We start from the raw sequence: 24,009 nt of genomic DNA on the forward strand, positions 1-24,009 counted from the left end.
GTTGGGACTGTTCCAACTATAGTTGGGACTGTTCCACTATAGTTGGGACTGTTCCAACTATAGTTGGGACTGTTCCACTATAGTTGGGACTGTTCCAACTATAGTTGGGACTGTTCCAACTATAGTTGGGACTGTTCCACTATAGTTAGGACTGTTCCAACCATAGTTGGGACTGTTCCAACCGTAGTTGGGACACTGCATGTGTTGAGGCGTAAAAACCACTAATAGGCAGTGTTCATGATACATTCTGAGAGAATTACAAGTTATGCAAAAGCATAAACCAACAGAGTTTTTTTAATATATGCACTATAAGGTATTACACTCACGCAGCCAATTACATGCAGCCAATGTTGAGACCAGCCAGCTTCAACGAGCTCAGTTTAAACACAAGATCTGTGACAACTTTTAAGTTGGTTGCATAGATACAAACACATTTTCTGTAGGGAGCGTTGTGTTGGTTGTGCCACAAAGTTATGTATAGGTGCAAAAACCACTCAGTAAGTAATACATTGCGTTCACAAAGTGTCTCCATAGGGCCTTTCAAATCAAAACTCGGACCCACCACAGAGATTTCGGGAACGCAGATATTTCAGGAACACAGAGATTTTGGTGCTCTACATGGGTAATATCTAACCCTGGTCACCAACGGAGTCGGTAGACTCTACCCCGGTAGAAAATCACAAATCTACAGCTGATCCGTGTACAACCCGGTTAAAGGTAATATACAACATTTGCAAACATCAAAAAAACAAAACTACAAAATTGCTATGAAATACCTAACACTTGCCTGTAAGTGAGTAATAGTCTCAAGCATCCTGTGAAATCATGGCACCTGGTGTGCGGTCATCGTCAAGAAAATTTCCAACGATGGTCGGCCGACCATCTTTGGAAAAGAAATTGATTTTTTTTTTTTTTTTTCAAATACTGCATCGATCCCCAATATACCAAATTTAGTTTGTCCACATTTTGTTTGCAATCGGATACAAATCTGTGAACGGGTGCAAGGCAGTTAGTCTGGTTCCCTGACCTGACAATTCCCCGACGTCGATAAATTGCTCCGTTTCGTCTGAAGTAGGGTCAGGGAACCAGACTAAAAGAACAGAATTTGTTCTTGGTTTTTCCAGCATCTATGAACACAAAACTTTAAAGAGGTCAGTGCAACAATATTTGCTATAAAATACTAACCCCCAAATCCATCCTCTTCTGAATGCTGAAAATTACAGCAAAAGCAAATGTTGTATATTACCTTTAAGTGTGACTGGTATGCCGTACCTCCTCATGTTAAATGATACGGTACTCGGTTTCGTTTACAGCGGATCCGTGTTGATTTGCAACATTGGTAGGTGAGACGATAATGTGATTGGGATTAGGATCCACATTACATTTTACTATACAGCTTGAGCAGTCCATTGCACAATTAATGACAAGATCACGTCCACTCTTCTGCAGATATAAATTACAGATCAACATTTCTACACGAACAGAGACGAACACCACGATGAAAATAATCAAATTCCCAACACTGACGAGTCCAAGTATTCTATCAATTAATTAATCGATAAGTAGCATGGCTGAGCCTCTGTACGTGCTTTGCGATTATTTGCAAATCTAGTATCTTATTTACAGTACATTTTTTTTAATTCTCCCTTTTTGTACAGTTTATACATGTATATCAGAGAGAAAAATAAACTGAGTTGACGTAAAGTTTGTGGCCTTAGGCCAAAAAAAAAAAGTCTCCGGTTTCTGGTATGCGCGCGCGTCGCCGTAGCCATGCGCGTCGGCAAAATGAAAAAGTTTTTTTTTCAATGAAAGATGATGTCTCAAAACCGCCAAACTCACCGGTTTGACTGGAATTCTGCTGCTGCACAATTTTAACGTGTTTTTAGATGGGGTTATGATCGAGAATAAGCTTTATGTAGCCTCTCTGAACTCCCATATATTTGCACTAAGTTTAGTCGGGCACCATTTGCAGTCATCCAGTCGACATTTGAAGCAAAAAAGTCAGGTAAAAAAAAAAAAAAAGCCGCGTCGCCGCACCACTTTTTGGACAAGCTCCATACCAGAAACCGGAGACTTTTTTTTTTGGCCTTATTACTCATAAATGAAACTCAATTTTGACGTTTGGGTGTACTATCTTTGAGTGCACACACTACACATTTACGAAAGTATGGGCCAATTGCCTCGGAACATTGTACATGTACACTTATTTCTTGGTCAGATAAAACCATGTGATCTCCAGTGTGCATTAAATTTTAGACAAGGGAAGTTATTAGGGCAAGATACATTATTCATTACTAATATACATTGTTTATACACATGCCAAGTTTAACAGCATAATTCTTCTTCTTCTTTTGGTATCTATACATAGTGACACATTAACCCATTAATTAATTACTGATCTGCCTGAAAAACCGCTTCCACGTAGTGCTAGAAAGCTGCCCAGCTGGCCAGCACTGAATGGTTTATTGGATTCTTCAGTGAATAAACACAATGTGCTACAATGTAGTACGATTGCTAATGGGTTAATATTAAAGGTAGAGTAGATCATTTGCAGCTATCCAAAACGTAACTGATGAAATTATTGTTAAAAAGACTACTTGGTTTAAAGATAGTAATGGCAATAAACTCCCTGTGAAATTATTCTTTCTGGCTTGCTGTCATTTTGAAGAAAACAACAAAAGAAGGCCATTTCCAAAGATGCGTCAAATGGTGACGCATTTCTGGAAATTTCCGTTAGTAGTTGGTTTGTAATTCGGCGAATCCGTGAATGGATGCGCACAAGCGTTGATACAACGCACATGGTTGCTTTTACTCGTCAGTTCAGTGCGTGACGTTGCCTTCCTGCAATGGGCTGAATGAAAATGTGTCCGGGATGTTGATTTCAGGCGCAATTCAAAACGTGACTTGGCAACTTTTGATTTCAAATCAAGATCCTAGAATATTATTTTCTCAGAATATACAGCATTCACTGAGCTAAAACTTCATCAGGTTAGTTGTTAACCACCCGTCTTTTAGATTTTGAGCACTTTTGTGTACTTCAAATAAAAAAATGCACAAATGACAAATGATCTACCCTACCTAAGGAGGAATTTTCTATTGTATGGTTAGGGCTGGGTAAAGGTACAAAACAAAAGATTCTACGTTTTGCACTGAGGTTTGACGGCTCACATAGAGACTACCTTGTGCTAATCTGTTAACCACTTCGCGCCGGAATTATTTTAGCGGATAATTTCGACTTTCGAAAAAGGCAAGATATAGCAGCCAACTTTTAATATACAGCCAAACGCCACAGATATTGATTCACGAGAGTCATGTCAACAATATTTGTAAGATATTTCTTGCCTTAACCTCATATGTTTCAATACTCTGGGGTGTGTAATGGAGTGAAAAATTTTACCAAAACGATTCGTGCACAGCTTTCAAGTACAGCACACAGTCCACCTCCACAGACTTCTCAGACTTTGTGTGCGTGTACAAAACAAATGGGGGATTAGCATGGTTAGACGTCATCCGGAGGCAAGTCGAGGCAAGCTTGACGTTTTAACCCGTCAGCCGTGCCTGTGTGTAGAATCAGCCAGATCGTGTTAACACGTCATCCGACGCGAAGTGGTTAATGTCATTTTGTAGTTTTCGTTGGCAAGACATACATGTACATATATAAAGGATCAACAAAACGGAACTTAAAACATGAAACCACGTGAGGGTGTCCTTCTAAAACCTGATTTTTTTCATGTTACCAAAACTTCCCCATCACAAATCAAAGAACTGAAAATTCAGCATCCATCAAAACAAGGGGGTGAACAGCTCAGTTGCTAGAGCACCGGTATGGTATTCCGAAGGGCAAAGGTTCAGACCCCGCTCCAGCCTATTTCTTCGTTCAATTTGATCAATAATATTAACTAATTCCTAAATGAAACAAGTGGGGTGTGCTGTGTTTTTAATCTTTAACCAGTTCATGCCAGGATTATTTTGACAAGAACGGAATGAGGCGTGGGATTACTTTTCACTCGACTTCAAGCCAGGCGGGTTGAAGCCATCACCCTCGGGCAGCACACTCATATTTCCGGCCTCACTCGCTGCGAGCAGGTCACTGACATATATTTCTGGCCTCGCTCCTGCGTGTTTATCCGTCATCTGTTCCGAATAACGCAAAACCTTTGGGGGTATATAAACACGTCATCCTGCGCGAAACTAGTTAATGAATGCTGTAAACCCCTTTTATCTGAAGTTTTTGAAGCCTTTCAAAAAATGAATGTGAAACGAAATGAGAATGATCATGTTGAACAGAATTTGTAAAACCTTAAATGTTTTGAAAATGTCCAAATCACGTTTTGCGCGGGCAAGTATCATATTGTCTTTCTGTGGAAAACGTAAAATATTTGCTTTGAAATCAGTGAGAATATTTCACATCCAAACCTCCTAACCTTCTTAAAATTGGAGTCAGTCCAGAAAGAGTGGATAACCCAATCTACGCCAGACTGTAAGTGACATTTCAAACTAGGTTATCGTGGTTAAGGTACAGGAAGTAACAACTCTTCCACCATAACCTCATCCTGGAAAAAAAACGGAAATGCGTCGGAGAAGTTTAGGTCGGACAAGATTCCTTTCCAAGATTCCCAGCTTTCTTCATGATGCCACTGTGTCAATTGCAGTAGCATTCAAATACCACTTTCATGTTTATTTGAGGGTTTCAACGTATTATCAAAAAAGTCTCTTGTTACCCGACGGGCACCAGCAATTCACTGGTGTCCAGCTCAGGAGTCTAAGAATACAAAGTCCTCGGTTTCGCGCATGGGGGCAATGAGCTGGCCGTTCTGGTTGACGTGCCGCACCCGGAGATAGCGCTCTGGTTTCTCCTCATCAGTCGCGTGGTGGCTATTCCAATCATGGCAGCTACCATCTCGCAGTATAAACATTGGGTAGTCTCTGGAGTTGGCGGTTGGTGGACCCTGGACAATCTACAGGAACGAAATATCCAAATCTAATTGCTACAACTGCTAAAATAATTATGGGTATTAATATTGTGCTTAACAGGTTTTGATGGGTATTTATCAAAGCACCTAACATTTCTATTACCCCTAATCATCGGGCCGATGAAACATTCCCTATACTATCTGACTACCCTCAGGACTATATAGCCTTAGTCAAGGTGTTTGACGATAGTGTCTGATGATCGATTGTTGGTCGCTAACATAAACAGTAGACGTGCATGCTATGCAGTGTTGTAGTACTCGTACTCGAATGTCAAAGTACCCGTACTCGAAATGACGGTACTCGTACTCGGGCAGCAAAGTACTCGTACTCGACATGTCGAAATTGTACTCGATCATCAAAGTACTCGTACTCCAATAGCAGTACTCGGGGGGAAATGGTATAGCTTGATTTTATATACCACAGCCTTATTTTATCGATACTTTCAGTTTGAAATGGTTGATTGGCTTGTGGAGAAATCGAAGTTTCCTGATTTTCCTCTGTGCACGTCCGGACAAACACATTTAACAGCTAGCCGTGAGTGGGTCTGTATTTAATCGGTCTGACTGGCCTGGGCCAATTACGCACAATGAACTATTTGCCGTATGGCCGTATTCGGAAATAGAAGTACTCGTACTCGAACTCCAAAGTACAGTACTCGTATTCGTACTCAAACTTGGAAGTAAGAGTACTCGTACTCGGAGACCTGTTCTTGTACTCGGAGGTACAAGTACTTGTACTTGTACTTGGCAACCTAAGCACTCGGCAGTACTCGGTACTCGGAAAAAAGTACTCGACTACAACACTGGTGCTATGCACTCACATGTTGCACGAAGTGCGAACAGTGACTGCAGGTGGCTAGGCTATGATATGCAAATCAGTTGGTGCTAGTCGAATGCCCTGAAACAACTGTCGCAATGGCTTGTCTTTTTCAAGCTATTTTCGTTATTCTGCTTCTGGATTTATATCGAGTTATATTTGGTCTGCCAACTCCAAACTTGTCGGAGAATGTAGCCACACTATCCAGCTCTCTATCCATGTAAAATATCAGCCTCTACGACCAAGTACTGAATAAAATAATCTCATCTATATTCGCATATGAGGTAGTCGCTGGAAATCCAGCAACAAAATAAAGAAACACATTTAAATGCCTTGGCGCACGGTTGTTTCAAGGCATTCGTTCAGCACCAACTGATTTGCATATTGAAGCCTAGCCATGTGAGGTCACTCCATACAGAACGTATGACTGCATAGCTACTGTTTATGTTAGCGGCCGACCAGTGATCATAGGTCACTATCATCGAACACACTGACCAAGGCTAAGGACCATACAGCTCAATGCGGCCATTTCTCAAGAGACCATCCTGATGACTAAAGCTGGGACGATGCTGACTATAGTTGGGTCAATGCTGTGATATTGGGCCTTTCCTCCCACGAATGTATGGGTAACCAAATGGCTTTTGTTCAAGTTAGATCTTACCGATGGAACAACTTCACAGAATTCGTTGAAATCTTCCTCGGTGCGCAGGTAGAAGCCTATGGTGCAGCTTGGATCCATCTTGTTAATAGCCATCTTGCGAGGTGACATGCAGTGAAATGACTGCCAGACAAAAACATCATTAAAAAGTTTTAGAGTGGTCTCGACATATTGTAGTTCTTGTAAAAACACATGATTGGATTGACTGCACGTTTTAAATTCATAAACTTTATTAGTTATTGACCCTCGTCAGGAGGTACCGGTATATGTTTTCATCGGCATTGGTTTGTCTGTGAATAAGATAACTCAAAAGTAAAGGACGGATTTTCATGAAATTTGTTTTAGGGGTGGTCCGTGGTAAAAGTACGAATCGATTAGATTTTTGACGTGATCTGGAGGCAGGATTTATTTTAAGGATTCTTAACCATTTTTATGTACAAATATGCCATAGACCATGAAACCGGGGCACCCCTCCCCCCAAAAAACACAAGGCCAAAAAAAAAGTCTTCGGTTTCTGGTATGGAGCTTGCCCCAAAATATGTGCATCGACACGGCTTTTTTTTTTTAAATAATCCTTTTTTTCCCTTCAAATGTCGCCTGATGACTGCAAATGGTGAACGACTAAATTTAGTGCAAACCATATGGGAGCCCAGAGGGGCCACATAAAGCTTATTCTCGATTGTAATCCCATCTAAAAACACGTTAAAATTGTGCAGCAGCAGGATTCCAGTCAAACCAGTGAGTTTGGCAGTTTTGAGACACCATCTTACATTGAGAAAAAACTTTTTAATTTTACCGACTCCCATGGCTACGTGTGCACATACCACAAACCGAAGCCTTTTTTTTGTCCTAATGCACTCGTCCATTTCTGGGCCATATACCCTGCACAGTCTCCACACGGTGCAAGTGACAGGCCATGTATGTTAAAGTCATTATACACTAGGACACTGGTCCCTCGAATTAAGCATAGACCTCGCGGCTAGCTGCAAGCCCGTTTTACGACCCTTAATTTAAACAGTGACCCTATGGAAATTCTGCTAAATAGTAAATCTGTATTCAACAAGTGAACAATACTATAAGTTATCCCGCGAGCGTGAGTGGAACACGGAATAATGTAGTACGTCTGTGTCCCACATACCACGAGGCCAAAGGCCGAGTGGTTTGTGGGACACGACACACTACATTTTCCGTGTTCCACGAGCGCGAGCGTGATTACAAATTTATCTTCAAGCAAACTTGACGCGCAGTACAGCAGTTGGAACGAGCACGCTTTACACGGGCATTCAGCAGTTTAGCGTATGCAGCTGGAATGTCGCTCGCATCTTGGAACAGCAGAATACGCAGAGTGCGGTATGGACCGAGGCTGTGCTACATGGTTATATGTAGCACGGCTTGTTGCCTTGGATCGACCAATCAGGATCGAGGATTCAAGTTTACTTGAAGATAAATAAAGTAATAAACAAAGTAATAAACTTACAGAGAGGGAGAACTCCCTGGTTTTCATGTCAACAACGGGCTGGCAGTAGTGAGGATCAAGATGTATCAATTTCTCCTCTACAGAAAAAGGGGGGGGAAATTTGAAAAAGTTAGTCAATTCAAACGTAGAAAGACAAACTCGCAGACAATTTCACAGAAGGAAAAGTGAGGGAGAAACTACACAGATCATGCATGGAATCCTAATTTGTTGTTTTTGTTGTAGCTTGGTTATTTGCTATTTTTTGTAGAAATGTCAGCCCTCAAAAAAGTACAAGTACTACAACACTGATCATTGGCTCCAGAGATCAGAGTTTCAGCAGATTGCTTGATTCTGCAGTGCATTTACACATCTTTTGTGTTGTGTTGCCATTGACTATTTCATGTGGGCACAATCAACGTGCGAAAGATGCTTCAGTGTTTGTTTTGCCTTTCAGTTGCCTGTTGGCATAATACTACAAGTGGTAAGGTCTATGGGCTCCGTGCACAAGTACCCCTTCAACGGCCAGAAAAGGAGAGTTGGGGGAGACCTAGACTGGTTCCTGGTCCATCCACTGCGTATTTCGAATGATCCAAAATTATTGGGGGCGGGGATTAGTCTGGGAGACCATCGCAAGTTAAATTCGAACATGTTGGCATGCAGACGACGCCTGAAGCTCGCGCGAAGACGCTATGGCTTAGCTTTGTGCATATTCAGGATAAAAAAGTTGGGGGTACTTCGCACGCGAACCAGCACAGTATGGGCAAGCAGTGTTCCATCCAAGGGCCTCTTAAAAGTGGTAAAAATGCGCCCTCTTTTGTTCCCGCACCAGAGTGGTAGTAGAGTACTTCCGAGTACTTTGTTTATTACCAAGTATTGAGTCGTTTCTTGCGAACAACGCGAGAGAAACATTGACAGTAGACAGCAAAATGAGGTCAGTGTTTAGTAGAGAAAAAGTTAATTTGAGACTTTGGTTACATAAAACCCCTTTTTAAGTAACCTTTTGGGACAGAAGTACCCTAAAAGAACTTGAAAAGTACTCGGTGAGTACTTTCCGGATACTTTTGTCTTAAAAGGTTTGTTGGTACAAGATTCTGATCTATTCTGTCTAAAGTGTTTTTAATTTCTTTTGGTGGGGATTTACTGTTCAGTGTCTGCATTATGCAGCTTTCTCCATACTAAACCATCATAATCTCTGGTAACTAAGCTGGTACTCGGAAAGTACTCGACTACAACTCTGTCCCGCACTGAGCCCACTGTGAATTTTTTCTACTGAGATATAAATCTGCATCAGCTATTCTACCTTGGAATCCTAAATAGTACAGTGAGTGCTTGGGTTTGCCGCCGATAATCCCAATGCAGCAGTCTAGAGTGAACAGAGCTTGCACGGAGCTGACGTAGATGGGATTGACTTCATCTCCACCTAGCCTGACAGGCACAAGGATCACCACAGCGCACCACGTTGAGGATCCATCGCCTTCATTCCTGGGTTTTCCATTTTGCGTCATTGATGAGGCTGACACTGGTTCCCTGTCAGACGTTGAGGATCCATCGCCTTCATTCCTCGGTTTCTCGTCTTGCGTCATTGACGAGGCTGACACTGGTTCCCCGTCAGACTGGTGAGCAACATCACTCGGCTCTGTCCGCCTCTGTGTATCCTCCGTCTCGGGTCTGGGGGATGGTTCCTCAGCCTTTGGGCTGTTCCCGTTCCAGTGGGTCCGGTGCACTGTCTTTGGTTTGGCTGCTACTGGGGGCGGATGCGATTTCTTAGGCCGGGCCAAGCTTGGCTCTGGGGTGATATCGGCCTGGTGCGAGTTTGTGGTAAACACCGACGGTGGGTGCATTGCGGGAGTGGAGCTTCCATTCAGTTCGCTACTGCTTGAGAAGTCAGTCTGGCTTGACTGTTGGATAGTGCTTTGCCGCATTGACGTGGGTTCCTTCTCATCGGCCCGATTCACATCACTTGAATCAAGGCCAGGTGTGTGTACAACAGGTGACAAGGAAGAAGTACCAACTGCTTCTGGATAGGGTTCAGAAGGCTGCTGATGGGTGGAGCTTAGGGGAGGAGAAACGGTCGACGGAGGCGCCACTGGCAAGCTATGGTCACTGTACACCGGCTGCAGGGAACCAGGACGCTTCCGCTTGCACAACTTAATCACATCGGCCTTGTAGACTGAAAATGGATGAATAAAAAAAGCTATATAGTTATTACCCTATCCCAGTAAGATATCCACAACCTGTAACATTTGAATGCATTTCGTTTTCATTATTGTCTTGAACACGTGACCCTCTAGCAACCAGTCACTTGGACCAATTTTTGAAAACTGGGATTTGGGGCGCGTTGGAAAGGACATTGAACAAGCTTTCTAATGATGCACACAATATTGGAACTGGGGAAAATCTGATGAAGTTATAGGTTTTTCCAGTTCCCAATTTTCAGGCCTTAGCCAAATTTAATAATCGAGAAATTTGTCGTCAAAGTTTCCCAAATGAACTCCTCAAAAATTGTACAAATTCACTTTATTGGAAGTGAAATATATTCATTATTCTAGCTGCTAATGCCTAAATCTGAATTTTGATGATTTTTGCCACATGTACAATGCATGTACAATGTATTATAGGCTGAATCTCAAAATACGGCCGTGCGACTTCTGACTGGGTTTGTGCTGGAAGGTCACATATATATACTCTCATTGTTCCCTTTTAGCAAAAACCACATTTTCAGCCGGTACTTCAGAACTCATTGATATTGTCATTTGTATATTAAATGCTTCAGCAATTGATGTCATCACAACACTGAAATGATTATGGGAATAAATGTGTGCTTGGGAGGTGTTAAACACTATGTTTAAGACTTGTTGGAGTCTGAATACTGATATTTCGCCTCGGGTAATTATCAGCATCCAGACCCCAACCGGTCTTAAACATAGTGTTTAATACCAACCAAGCATATGATGCGATCAAGCTAAATGAGTCCTTTGTCGACCCCAGTCAATTTTTTTTTTATTACAGATTTGAAAAGAGCACAATCTCAGCATTACTGCTGTGAAAACTGCATGCTGATACCATCTTTAGTTCAAAAATTATGGAAGTCCGAACACCAAGAGATGTGATGAAGTGATGTGTTGAAATGGCCCTATTTTGGCCTGTATCTCCAAATGAAAATTCCTGACAAACAACTCATGTAGCTTGATCGCATCACATATTTATTCCCATTCATAAATATCCATTCGGTCAAAAAATCTAAACTTTTTGGGCCATAAGTCAAAACAAGTCAAAAATAAAAATGTCCAACGATTTTGTTTAAAAATTGTATTTTCAGTTTTTTCATCCCTCTAGCAATACAATGGAGTGTCCAACTCGCGAGAAAGACGTAAACGACTCCTTTTATGGAGATTGGCGCGTGCGTCACACGTACTGCGCAATGACGGGCAGATGCAGCTGTGGTGAGTGCGTTGTGAATTTAGGACCATGAAATACTGACTCACTGGTAGTATTGCGCATGCCTATGTGAGGATTGTGAATGTTCAACCAATAAAATGGTAAAAGGCACTTGATTTCATAGGAGTCCAAATTTCATGTGACACTGGAAAAGTATTTAAGACCAGCCGGCCATGTTTTATCACCCGTTTAAGACCAGCCATGTGACGGGCTCTCGACCAATAGGAATGGGTAAAAATCTTAGGTATTTATGAATTGTGCATAAATGCTACCGGGCCAGGTTTTGAGTTTTGAGTTTAACCCAAAAAATTTCACAGTAGCAATTATCAACTCGCTTACCCTTAAGAAACAGACAGTTTCTGTCAAGAACTCTTGCCATTATCATGGTGCTGCTCATGACATTTGGCAAAAGTGTCTTGAGTGCTCAAAATAGCAGTAAAATTGTGTTAACCTACGTGTATTAGCAAACATGTATTTAAGCATAGACATGCCAGAACTTTACATCCATAGAGATTTATAATGTCACGTCGGTATTTTAAGCAATCTCTCTGTAGTTAAGGATCTTTTCACTGTGCTTACTGCTGACAGTATTTGTGAAATGGACAAAGGCTATGGGCAGAAATTGTGTGCTTAGCTGCATCTTGAAATTGGGCCCTAGATTTAAATGTCGATGTAAATGTATGTAGGATAATTTGTCGAAAGTGAGACTTTTATAAGATGAAACTGAGACTGAAACTGAGGTCAAAACTCACTGGTGCAATCCTGAGCCACATAGACACAGACTTGTTCCAACAGGGGATTCAGATCCATAGCCTGATCCATAGCCTCTCTGGAAAAGGGATAAAGACAGTACAAATATAAACTCATGAAACATTATCAAAACAGTTTAGCAATTTGTAATAAGAGCACATCATGGATGGGAAACCATACAATGTGTTTATGGTACCACACATTTGACAACGATTAGTGTTACAGACAAAAACAACAGTGCAGGGTGAGTCCAAAAAAAGGAAACCCAAATGGCAGGACAAATTTTTTTTAATGAAGTTCTGCATGTGAAAGCCCAATTAATAAGCTTTCTTTTAGTACAAGAATCATTCAAATCACTCATGTGCTTTTCAAGTTACAGAATTTTAAACACAAGCACCGTTTTAAAGTTCTGTCCACGGATCACAGAAAAAGAAAGTGTTTTTTTTTCAGCAAAACGAATACAATTCACTAGGGATGTTTGTGAATTGTTTTCGTTTTGCTGAGCCGTGGCCAGAACCTTAAAACAGTGGTTGTGTTTTACAATTCTGTAACTTGAAAAATACATGAATGATTTTAATGATTCTTAAAAAGAAAGCTTATTAATTGGGCTTTCATATCCTAGAGTTTGAAAGTGCTACATGTGGAACTTTATTAAGAAAATGGTCCTGCCATCTGGGTTTCCCTTTTTTTTTGGACTCACCCACTAGTCCTGAGGTTGCATACGTGACAACGGGCAGGGATGTATGTGAAAATTTTACTTAGACTATGCTTATAAAGTAACCAAGCTGGGCCTGGTGCAAACAATGGTAAGATTTGTATCCAATGGAATTTTCATTTGTAAATACTCAAAAGTAACAGGGGATGAACATTAACAATGGAATGCCTTTTTGACCGTTCATTTGAATAGCTTGTGCATGTGTAACTTGACATGAGACAAAAGGAATTTGTGAAGATTCTGGCAAAATGAGACAGAACTGGGCATGTCGTAGATAAGAAAAATGCAAAAAACTGATTTAGGGTGATTTTTTTTCTGATTTTCAGATTTATTGGTGTTTGCAAATCAATGATAGTCTAATACACATATTTTAAAGAAATACATGTAGTATTAGACCACGGAATAATAGTGTTTTTAAGGAAAAGCAATTTGCATTTTTCATTTTCAAGACTATAAAAAATTTACACTTTGAAGGCCTTTGTTTCTCAGTATTTAACTTTTCTGACATGTAAATAAATGCAAAGTTTAAACAGTTTCAACTTGTCAACAGAATGTCCGATTCAAGTGCAACAAACAGTATTGTACAGAGAATTTTATTCTCTTTCCTAATACCTCCGAACCCTCATTTTGACCTCTGCCCAGTTCTGCCTCATTTTGCCAGATCCCCTCACAATTTGTGATCAACGTGTGAGGCATTAGCTAAAGCTCTGCTGACAAGTTCCGTTACATTGTGAAGATAGAAAACCCTCGCTCTGAAACTAATCCATGATAAGATGGCATTTTGCGTCGGGTGATATAAATCAAATTAGGTTTTGCCCTTCATCGATTTTTAAACACTGTATACTCAGTGTGTTACCTCCCGAGTGAAAGTTGGAAAAAAATAACTCGGGTGGGACTCGAACCCACAACCTCCTGCTTTCTAGTGCAGATGTCTTACCACTCGACCACCGAGCTAACGGGATCGGTTGGCTGGTTCGAATCTGATGTACATAGCAGCGGGTACCGCATAAACTATGATAAGATGGAATTTTGCGTCGGGTGATATAAATCAAATTAGGTTTTACCCTTTGTGAAGATTCTGGCAAAACGGAACTGGGTACAGGCCGTGTGGAGAAAAATGAGAAAAAAAATGAATAGGGGTGATTTTTTTCTTATTTTCAGATGTATCGATGTTTGCAATCTTTGATATGTCTAATAAATGGCTAAATACATGTAGTAAATATCATGGAATAATAATGTTTGGGTTTTTTTCCCCAACTTTCACTTGGTAGGTAACACACTGAGTATACAGTGTTTAAACGTCGGTGAAGGGCAAAATCTAATTTGAAACTAATCCACCTGATGAATATATGAAGGCTAGAGAATGTCTTCCGACTCACTTGAAGATGTGTGCGACCGAGGCCGGTCCGTACCAGTCCCCAGCCTTCTTGCCAGAGCTCTTGCCGATCTCTACTAGCCGGTGCAAGGAGAAGGGACTCATGTCATCTGGCTGGTCACCAAACCATCTCACTATCTCGTGGTGGTAACGCTGCTCCTCCTTGGTCTGCTCATTGTAGTAGTTCCAATCTGAAATGGAAATGAGGATTGGGAAAGGTTTCATCATTTTCAGGCACACTCCAACTTCCAAAAGGCATACTCTTAATGACATATCCCTAAACAAGGTTAATCACATGAAACTTTTGGGAGTCACGATTCAGAGTGATCTCAAATGGGACATTCATGTTGCTGATATTGTCTCTAGAGCCTCTAGAAGATTATTTACATTGTGTATCTTAAAGAAATATGACGCTCCCTTGGCTGACTTAGTTTCGGTCTTCATATGCTACATCAGACCAGTTTTAGAGTATGCCAGCCAAGTCTGGCATACCTCGATAAGTAAACAACTGGCTTATAGAATTGAAAATGTACACAAACGTGATTGTCGCATTATGTTAGGCTCTCATCAGTATCACAGTTACTCCAATGCTTTGGACGTTCTAGGTATTTCTAGCCTTGAAACTAGGAGAGACACCTTACTGTATAACTTTGGCACAAAACTATTACATTCCCCCAGATTTAGAAATATGCTCCCCCCTCTTAAATTGAATAACACCACTACCAGAATACTCAGACAGTTCCACGTCTACGCTAGTTGTACCCAAGTGCAAGACTGATAGATACATGAAGTCTACAATTCCTGTCTTAGCTAAACTTTTGTAATTCTTAATTGTTTACAATGTAGGTGCAAGTGAGTACTTCTTATTAGACCATCTTCCCTGAATGATCTGTCTTCAATTTTGAATTTTTTAAAAAGTTTATAAATCAGTTTTTTTAATATTGTGCTGTTATGTGCTGTATACATGATCCTATACTTTGTTGTAATTTTATGCTTCTATTCCTTTTAACTGCTATTTAACCATTTTTAATTCCTGTAAAGTGTAAACGTGGTTATATCAGCGACTCTTTTGTGGCTGCCTACCTCGTGTTTTTATATGAATAAACCAGAAGAATAATAATAATAATAATAATAATAATAATAATACTCCAACTTCCAAAAAAGAGTTCAGCTAACTTCTAGCTTTTTGTTGAAAAGTTGACCAACATTTGGGTTTTTTTCACCAAACCCCATAGTGGTAAGCAATGACACTGAATTGTCCTTTAATCCTAACTGCCTAGGCCTGTTTGCTAGGTTGTAGCCTCAATCCTGCAAAATCCTCCAATTGGTCTCACGGAAAAATAGCCTCAATCCTGCAAATTCCTCCATTATTTCTTGAATATGGTCCGTGGAGGGGTGACCACTGCCTGAGTCCTGCAAAATCCTGCGGCAGTGACTGTCAATATGTTGAGGCTTGGCCAGTGACATCCTGGAGCAGTACGGAGGATTTCAAGCATAATCCAGGCCTATATTTATGCATGGCTGAGCAAAAACAACACAAGGTCCGGCCAAAGACCTTGACAAAGTGTAGCCTACAAAATCGGTAACGCACTTTTGCCATGTAACCTCAATCCTCCCAATTCCTCCACTTTCGCAAAGAGGATTTTGAAGGATTCAGGGCAGTTAGGGTTTAAGGTACGGTAGAGTGTATCATTTGTCATTTGTGCATTTTTTTGTTTGAAGCAGCAAAAGTGCTCCAAATCTAAAGAAGGGTGCTTAGCAACTAACCTGATGAAGTTTTAGCTAAGTGAGTGCGTCGTGTCACCACTTGCAGGAAGCCATTCAAATAGGAAATCTTATCAGAAATTTCCAAAGATGCGTCTAAACTCTAAAGACGCATCTTTGGAAATGACCTTCTGTTATTGGTTTCTTCAAAATTACAGCATGCCAGAAAGAGTAATTTCACAGTGAGTTTGCTTTCCAACAATACTTTTGTCAGAACTTTACTTTTTGGATAGCTGCAACCGATATTCTGGTACTCTACCTTTAAAGAGGTTGTGGAATGCTCGAAGACATTTCCGTCATTTTTCAGGTATATGTAGTCTAAGGTGTGATGAAATAAAAACGACTATTGTGTCTGTCATGAAATGAGTACAAAAGGTACTTTTGAGAGCTGTTTTTCAGGTCCTGTTTTGACCCGAACGTGCAATTTGTGTAAAAGTCGTCGTTGGGGGCAGCAAACAAAGCATAGTAAATCGTGACGTAATAAACAGGACTCCCGATGCAGCGTAGTATAAACGAGTCCTGTTTATTACGTCACAATTTTTCTTATTTTACGAAGAACCCGACGACTGTTGATTTCAATTATGCGCTCGCCGACCAACAAATTACTTGATGAATTTCAGTTTTATAAACATATAAACGCACATTACAAAAGAATGGGACTTTGTCATTAGGATATATATGGGTCTACTCTACAATAAAAAAAATATAAAAAACAAAACGACTTTCAGCATTCCACAACCTCTTTAATACTATTGGGCTGTGCACTTTCTAGTAATTTTGTATTCGATTATTCCAACTGGACCTGATGGAATATTTGATTAAATTCAAGTTTAATAGAAATGCACTGATCAAGTTAAACATGCACCAGCAGCCTAGACATCAGGCCACTGAATGGGATTTGTGTGTGCCTGCACTTGTCGTAAATTGACAAAGAGCTTATTAAAATACATGTAGTACAAAGAACAGATAGCGGAACGGCTGATTATTGACCAATTTTAAAGAAGAAATTTGAGCTAACATACCTCACGGAAGTTCTAAAATCATACGCAAAAGTGCCTTTCAACAAAAGTGTGGCATTACCATTAACATTACATTACGGTCTTTTTTCATCGTCTTCTCCAGAACGCTCACATTTTTTTTCTAATAATTGAATCAGAAAATGTATTTGGATTTTAGGTTGATGATCAAACATTCGAAAGTACTTCTGCTTCAGCCTGAAATTCACAGTTATGTGTACAGCCAGAGGATCATGGTGCCTATGTCCTTTAGCAAGTCACTTTACTGCAATTCATAACATGACTTGGCAACTTTTGAATTGAAATCGAGATCCTTGAATACTGTTTTCTTGGAAAATACATCATTCATTGAGCTAAAACTTCATCAGGTTAGTTGTTAAGCATCCTTCTTATCTTTACATTTCTAGCACTTTTGTTACTTCAAACGAAAATAAATGCACCGTGACAAATGATCTACCCCACCTTTAAATGTAAGAAACACTCATTCTAATGAGTTGGCAAGACTGTCATCAGTTCCTACACAAATTAAAAGTACCGGTATCAAAAGAAGGACACAAACAGAAATCTCACCTCTGCCCAGGAAATGCTGGACCAGAGCCTGGGCCAGCATCATCTGCCCGCTGCGCAGCATACATCCCCAGCCGCAGTCAGTGGTGTAGGAGGAGCCGGCCAGCTGAGGGAACTCCCGACGGTAGGTCAGCCAGATACGAGAGGAAAACTCCCTCTTGAAGAGTTCCATGGCCGGCGACTTGACTGCATCCAGGCCTGGTAATCGTTCCTCCGCATCTACAGGCATCATGAGACAGGGATGAATGACTCGTGACTCGGGCTTGGACTCGAGTCTGACTCTACAATTGTTTTAATATTTGCGGCCAGACAACAATTCAGACATATCTTTTTGTGAGTTATGTGTGCAAAAGAGCAACCAAAAATAAAAGCATATTTTCAGATCCAGTTGAAAACTTCCAAATTACAACAACAAAAAAATTGTCAGGAGAAACAAATTGAACATTTTGAACAACACGTTAAAAACAAACAGGTATTGTGTTCTTTCAGCAAAAAGAAAACAAATCACATAGGGATGTGTGTAGATTGTTTTCGTTTTGCTGAAAGACACACACCTTTTTATATGTGATCCGTGGACAGAACTTTAAAACGGTGGTTGTGTTTAAAATTCCGTAACTTGAAAAGCACATGAGTGATTTGAATGATTCTTGTACTAAAAGATAGCTTATGAATTGGGCTATCATATCCTGGATTTTGAAAGTGCTACATGCAGAACTTCACTAAAACAATAGTCCAAACATGTGGGTTTCACTTTATTTGACTCACCCTGTACAATGAAGCAACCTTTAACATTGATTTTGACGTCGCGTAAAGAAAAACTGTGATAAACATGATTTCGGTTTTTAAAAATTGTGTTTTTCCTTCCCATGTTCAAATCACTCAGTACATTGTAAGTTGAAGGAGTCTGGACAACAGACATTTGGAAAAGAAGTGAAATATGTCTTTTCAATTTGTATGTTTTGTTTAACTGAAAACCTACTTCATTTCGATTTTCGGCGTCTGCAACTCCATAAAAAGGGGCTTTCATTCTGCGCTTAAATGAACCCGCCCTGCGACATGTGCGAGAGCTAAATTATTGTCTGGCAGCCAATCATTCCAATTTTGTGAAGAATAAATTTAAGAACTAAACGTTGCTGGATTTTTTTCGTTCGATGTCTCATTCAAAAGTGAATAACTTTTACATCGTATTTTCAGAGGAAAACAGCAATTGAAAAGACAAATCTATTATTTGAGGTGAAACTCAAAAAAAGCACGGAGAACGCATCTTTAACCATTTCGCGCCAGGAGTATTTTTGCCGCAAAAGGCAGAATTTTCCAGCCAACTTCTGATATTCAGCCAAACATCACAAATACTGATTCGCAATTGAGTCATTTCAACAGTATTTGTACGATATTTCTTGCCGAAACCTCATATGTTTCAATACTCCGGGGTGTGCACTGGAGCATAAATTGTACAACAATAGGCCGGTTGTGCACAGCAAATTCAAGATCAACACACGGTCCACCTCTACAGACTTCACAGACTTTACGTGTGTGTACAAAAGGCACGAGGGATTAGCATGTTTAGACGTCACCCGGAGGCGAGTCGAGGCAATCTTGACATCTTAACCCGTCAGCCAGGCCTCTGTAAAAACAGCCAGTGCGTATTATCACGTCCTCCAACACAAACTGGTTAATAACTCTTCAGGCCAGTTCAAGTGAAAACATGGCAACTTTCATGATGTCAACAACTGAATTTTCATTGTGGCATTCACCGCTACCCTTACAAATTCCCTTCACTCTTTAAAGGTATAGTCCATCATTTGTAATTTGTGCATTTTGTTCGTTTGAAGCAACAAATGTACTCAAAATCTGAAGAAGGGTGCTAAACAACTAACCTGATGAAGTTTCAGCTCAGCGAAGGCTGTATATTTTGAGAAAAACAACATTCTAGGATCTCGATTTCAAATCAAAAGTTGCTGAATCATGTTTTGAATTGGGCCTGAATTCAGCGTCCGAGACACGTTCTTACTGAGCCGAATGCAGCTACGCGATGTTGCGCACTGATCCGACGAATTATAGAGGGCGCGCGTGTGTGTGCGTCGTGTCAACGCTTGCGTGCGCTTCCCTGAATAAAAAAATGAACTGCTAACGGAAATTTCCAACGGTGCGTCTTAAGAAGCACCGTTGGAAAGGTCTTCTTTCGTTGATTTCTTCAAAATGACAGCATGCCAGAAAGAATAATTTCACAGGGAGTTTAGTCCCCTTGCTATCTTTCAACCAAGTATGTTTTTCAACAATAATTACGTCAGTCACTTTTTGGATAGCTGCAAATGATGGACTACAGCTTTAATATGTACGTATATACATCAAGTATGTACCAGCCTTTCTGCTGCCCTATCAACCTTGCAGACATGTTTGCGGCTTAACATGGTGCTTACAATTAATGAGAAGGAAGTATTACATCCGCATTCCAACCGCTTACACGTATATGCACACCGCAGAGTTGAGGGCATTTTACTGATGATTTCCTGTCTGACAATCTGCCTGTGTTCAGTCTTCATACATTGTACATGTACATTGAATGACTCCCATCACATGCACGTGTCAGAACTGACAGAATTTAATACACGTGTCAAATATGATTCATACGGATGCTCATCCCACAAAAACAGTTAGAGGACACGCCAAATTCATCATCCAGTGTCAACTTTTTCTGAAGAATTTTTGTTCACATAATGAGTTTGTATGTATACATGTTCATCTTTTCTGTGACCAGTGTGCAGGGAGAGTAAAAAAAAATAATAATAAACCCAAATGGCAGGACCAAGTTTTTAAAAAGATGGTTCTGCATGTAGCAGTTTCAAAATCTAGGATGTGAAAGCCCAGTCATTAAGCTTTCTTTTAGTACAAGAATCATTCAAATCACTCATTAACTTTTCAAGTTACGGAATTTTGAACACAAGCACAGTTTTTAAGTTCTGTCCACGGATCACAAAAAAATGTAAGTGTTCTTTCAACAAAAAGAAAACAATTCTTATAGGGATGCATACATGTGAATTGTTTTCGTTTTGCTGAAAGAACACGTGTACCATTTTGTGATCCGTGGATAGAACTTTAAAACTGTGTTTGCGTTCAAAACTCTGCAACTTAAGAAGTACATGAGTAATTTGAATGATTCTTGTACTAAAAGAAAGCTCATTGGTTGGACTTTCATATTCTAGATATTGAAAGTGCTACATGCAGAACTTCTTTCAAAAATTGGTCATGCCATTTGGGTTTTTTTTTTTTTTTACTCAACCTGTATTGTGTACCTACTACTCTTCCAAAAATCAAACAAGTGTGCAATTCACAATGTGATAGGTTTGTTACTAGTTTGCAAATAAAAAAAAAACTGATATCATTTTCTCTTGCACATGCAGATTTGTTTTTTTGGTTTTTTTTAAATTAGCTTGATTTCTGAGCCACTCACATGCACAGTGTATTTCATGAGATTACACTGCTGCATTTTTCAGCTTTACTGTGTATGACAAGAAACACAATAAAGGGGGCCACTTTGCTACCGTCACGTTAGCAGTTTTCCCAATGGTTGTGATTTTGTGTTATTTCTGAACCACCAAAGAAGAATTTCAACACATGAATGGACATGCAGCCTTTTTCCAAAGATAATTTGAGTGATTATTTATATTGCTTTTTGACACTATTCTCAAATTTCCATCAAATAATGGACGGGAAACTTAGGTAACTTTTCCCGTACATTTTTTATGGAATATTGAGGGTGATTTTAAAAATTAAAAAAGAAAGAAAGAAATGATTCAACACATATTACATGTATTATAAGCCTACATGTCCATTCACATTTCAAAAACTTTTTGGGTGGTTTCAGGTACTGTAAAAAAAAAAATTAAAAAAACTGCTAACTCAAAGTGGTCCCCTTGTCATATGGAAGATACATGTACTGTACCCAAACTGTCATTGCGATAGTTTTGTAACTTTCAGGCGTGAAAAGCAAATCCTCTAGGCGGGGTCTCACCTTCTATACTATGCTGGAAACACTTTCCCAGGATATAGATCGGCTTGGCTAGGCTGAATGCTGTTCTTGTTTTCACAGTCCAACCTGCCAAAATAAAAACCACAAACTCATATAAACTTTCAGCCCGATTTTGATATAATTTCTATATCATCTTACCATGAAAACTTGCCTATGGCTGCAGGCAGGTAAACAGGCCCAAAATTGCCTACGCTGGTCAAATCATGATCTGCATGCCCCCTAATTCTACAGTAAGAGCATTTTGAGGGCCACGAAATTGAATGCTTGTAAAAAAAAGTAGGGTGGAAGCCGTGCAGAGGACTGCAAACTCCTATTTCTGTGAAATTTGGACGTAAGTATGGTAGGCCCTTAAATGGCTCTTTTTGGTATGCTCTATGTAGGCTCTGCTCTATATATGGAGCGTAGGCTTCAGGACTACTTATAGGGGTGATCATCTTTGGATGGAATTTTATCCAAAAAGACATTGGTTAACCCCAAAAAAATTGAACAGAAAATGAAAGATGATGAAATCAGCCTTAATTTGATGCATGTCTCAAACACCATGGAAGGTTATAGGTATTCTAAATAATTTTTGGAAGTGCGCGTACATTGTTTGTATTTATCACTGAGGTCTATGGCAGTTTATTTACTGGTCTGCAACCCTACGGACTCTGGGCAAAAGTACCCCCTCAATGGTTTAAGACAGAGTGTGGGAAGACCACTGGGAGGGGCACTCAAACTCATTGCTAACGTCACCTGACGTCCAGGCAAACATGCTATGGCATTGTGCGTGCAATGGGCTCTGTGCACTTACCAGACAGGATGCTTTTTACCACTTTCAAGAGCCCCGAGGGTTTGCCTGAATGAAACGTAAAGTTGCACCCCCATGTGTATACTTGTGCCAGGCGAGCCGTCATCGCGTTATGGGGAAGTTTTTTTTGTTAGGCAAATTAGGACCATATTATGTGGACTTTCTGCTGTCTTCTCATCATCTTTGGTCCCCATGGTACCGGTACCATGGGACAACTCATGTGTAGTCCCCACAGTTACGGAGCAGGAATGTGTGCGTGTGTAAACATCAGCGATTGTGGACCTAGGACAAAAGGGTTAGGGCACATACGTCCATGATTGACAGATAGTCCACGATTGAAATTCGTGTACAAACCCAATGAGAGCTGTTGCTAAAAAGTTGATTGAGGATTACGGACAATAGGGGGTCCACAATGGCCCGTGTTTCCAAAGATGGGTGTACATTGTACGTGTTCTACATAACCCCCGAGGACCGACACACAAAGGGACAACAACAGATCCTTTCAGTCCTTTGGAGTTGAGTGTTTTGTTGGAACGGTCCTCGGTAGTAAGTTTGTGTACTTTGTCTTTTGGAGAGTGCTATATTAAGGGACAAAGGGAAAAACACAAAGCATTGTCCTTGAGAGTATAGTAAAACAAGAGTGTGTGCACACGTGCACGTTCAATGTGTTTCTGCACCAAAACAGAAAGAGGGGTTAGAAAATAATTGATGAGTCATGAAGGATTTGGCTCAGAGTAATACACAATATCTGAACCTAACCCATGTTCCTCACACTTAACACCACATACATGTACATACACAGACAAAATACATGATACACAAACAAAAAGTCCAACTGATTCACTGTCACTAACCCCGTTAAGCCCCACCCCCATGACGTTTAGATCAATCACAACCATGACTGTGCAATCAAGTCTGTCAAAAGTCTGACAATGACATTTGCGTGCACTTTGAATATTGGATAGTCATACCATCAACAAAACTGCCAAAATATTAGGAACTGGCCTACGCGAGTAAAAAAACGCATCAAGCGTCCTGTGAAAATATTGCATTTACCAGTACTACGCCGTCATTTTCAAGAAAAGAGGATACCATCAATTCCCACGCTGGTTCGGACTAAACCATTGCAAGGTAACGATGGTAAAATGGTCGAGAGAATTATTTTTTCAAACACTGTTCCCAAGTTACCAAATTAGGTTAGTTTGCAATCGGTTAGGGGCCTACATATCCGTGAATGAGAATTATTTTTCTCTAGAGACAGGTTCTCTAGGGAAAAATAATGAAGATGCATTTTCACAGCATTCTGCAAATGATTGAGCTGAAATTTTGACAGGTTCGTTTTTAATAAACCCGCCTCGGATTTATTGTGTTGTCATTCCTTGAATCAGCAAAAAAAAAACCAATTTGGTGTCCATTACCTTTAAAGTTGGAATATACGTGCTTTTCAAAATTTCACCAAAAAAAAAAATCCGAAAGAATTTTAAGGGAATACAATGTCCTGTCACAAATATAATTGCTTGTTTACATTTGTAGGCCTTTTTACAGTTTGAAAATTGGTTTTAATAGCGTGCTTTAGTTCAGAAAGTTTTGAGCGAAATTTTATAAATATTCATCTAATGACTTTTCAGATATGATTAAAAAATTGCCATCGGCGATATCA

At 40.1% G+C, this 24,009-nt stretch overlaps 1 protein-coding gene across 1 annotated transcript in view; it reads right to left on the reverse strand.

Annotated features, from left to right (window-relative positions):
* Nucleotides 1-3,095: 3,095 nt before the first annotated feature.
* Nucleotides 3,096-24,009, reverse strand: part of LOC119728522 (cysteine protease ATG4D-like) — a 30,213-nt gene continuing 9,299 nt past the window's right edge. The window contains exons 2-9 of the mRNA XM_038200795.1: nt 21,542-21,625; nt 17,533-17,748; nt 14,187-14,373; nt 12,095-12,171; nt 9,205-10,074; nt 7,926-8,002; nt 6,452-6,571; nt 3,096-4,958 (exon numbers count right to left, since the gene is read on the reverse strand). Coding sequence (XP_038056723.1) covers nt 4,755-4,958; nt 6,452-6,571; nt 7,926-8,002; nt 9,205-10,074; nt 12,095-12,171; nt 14,187-14,373; nt 17,533-17,748; nt 21,542-21,625 — 1,835 coding nt within the window. The 3' untranslated portion in view covers nt 3,096-4,754. The remainder of the gene's footprint in view (nt 4,959-6,451; nt 6,572-7,925; nt 8,003-9,204; nt 10,075-12,094; nt 12,172-14,186; nt 14,374-17,532; nt 17,749-21,541; nt 21,626-24,009) is intronic.

This window comes from Patiria miniata, unplaced genomic scaffold, assembly GCF_015706575.1.
Source record: "Patiria miniata isolate m_02_andy unplaced genomic scaffold, ASM1570657v1 HiC_scaffold_20, whole genome shotgun sequence".
Classification (NCBI taxonomy): Eukaryota; Metazoa; Echinodermata; class Asteroidea; order Valvatida; family Asterinidae; genus Patiria; species Patiria miniata.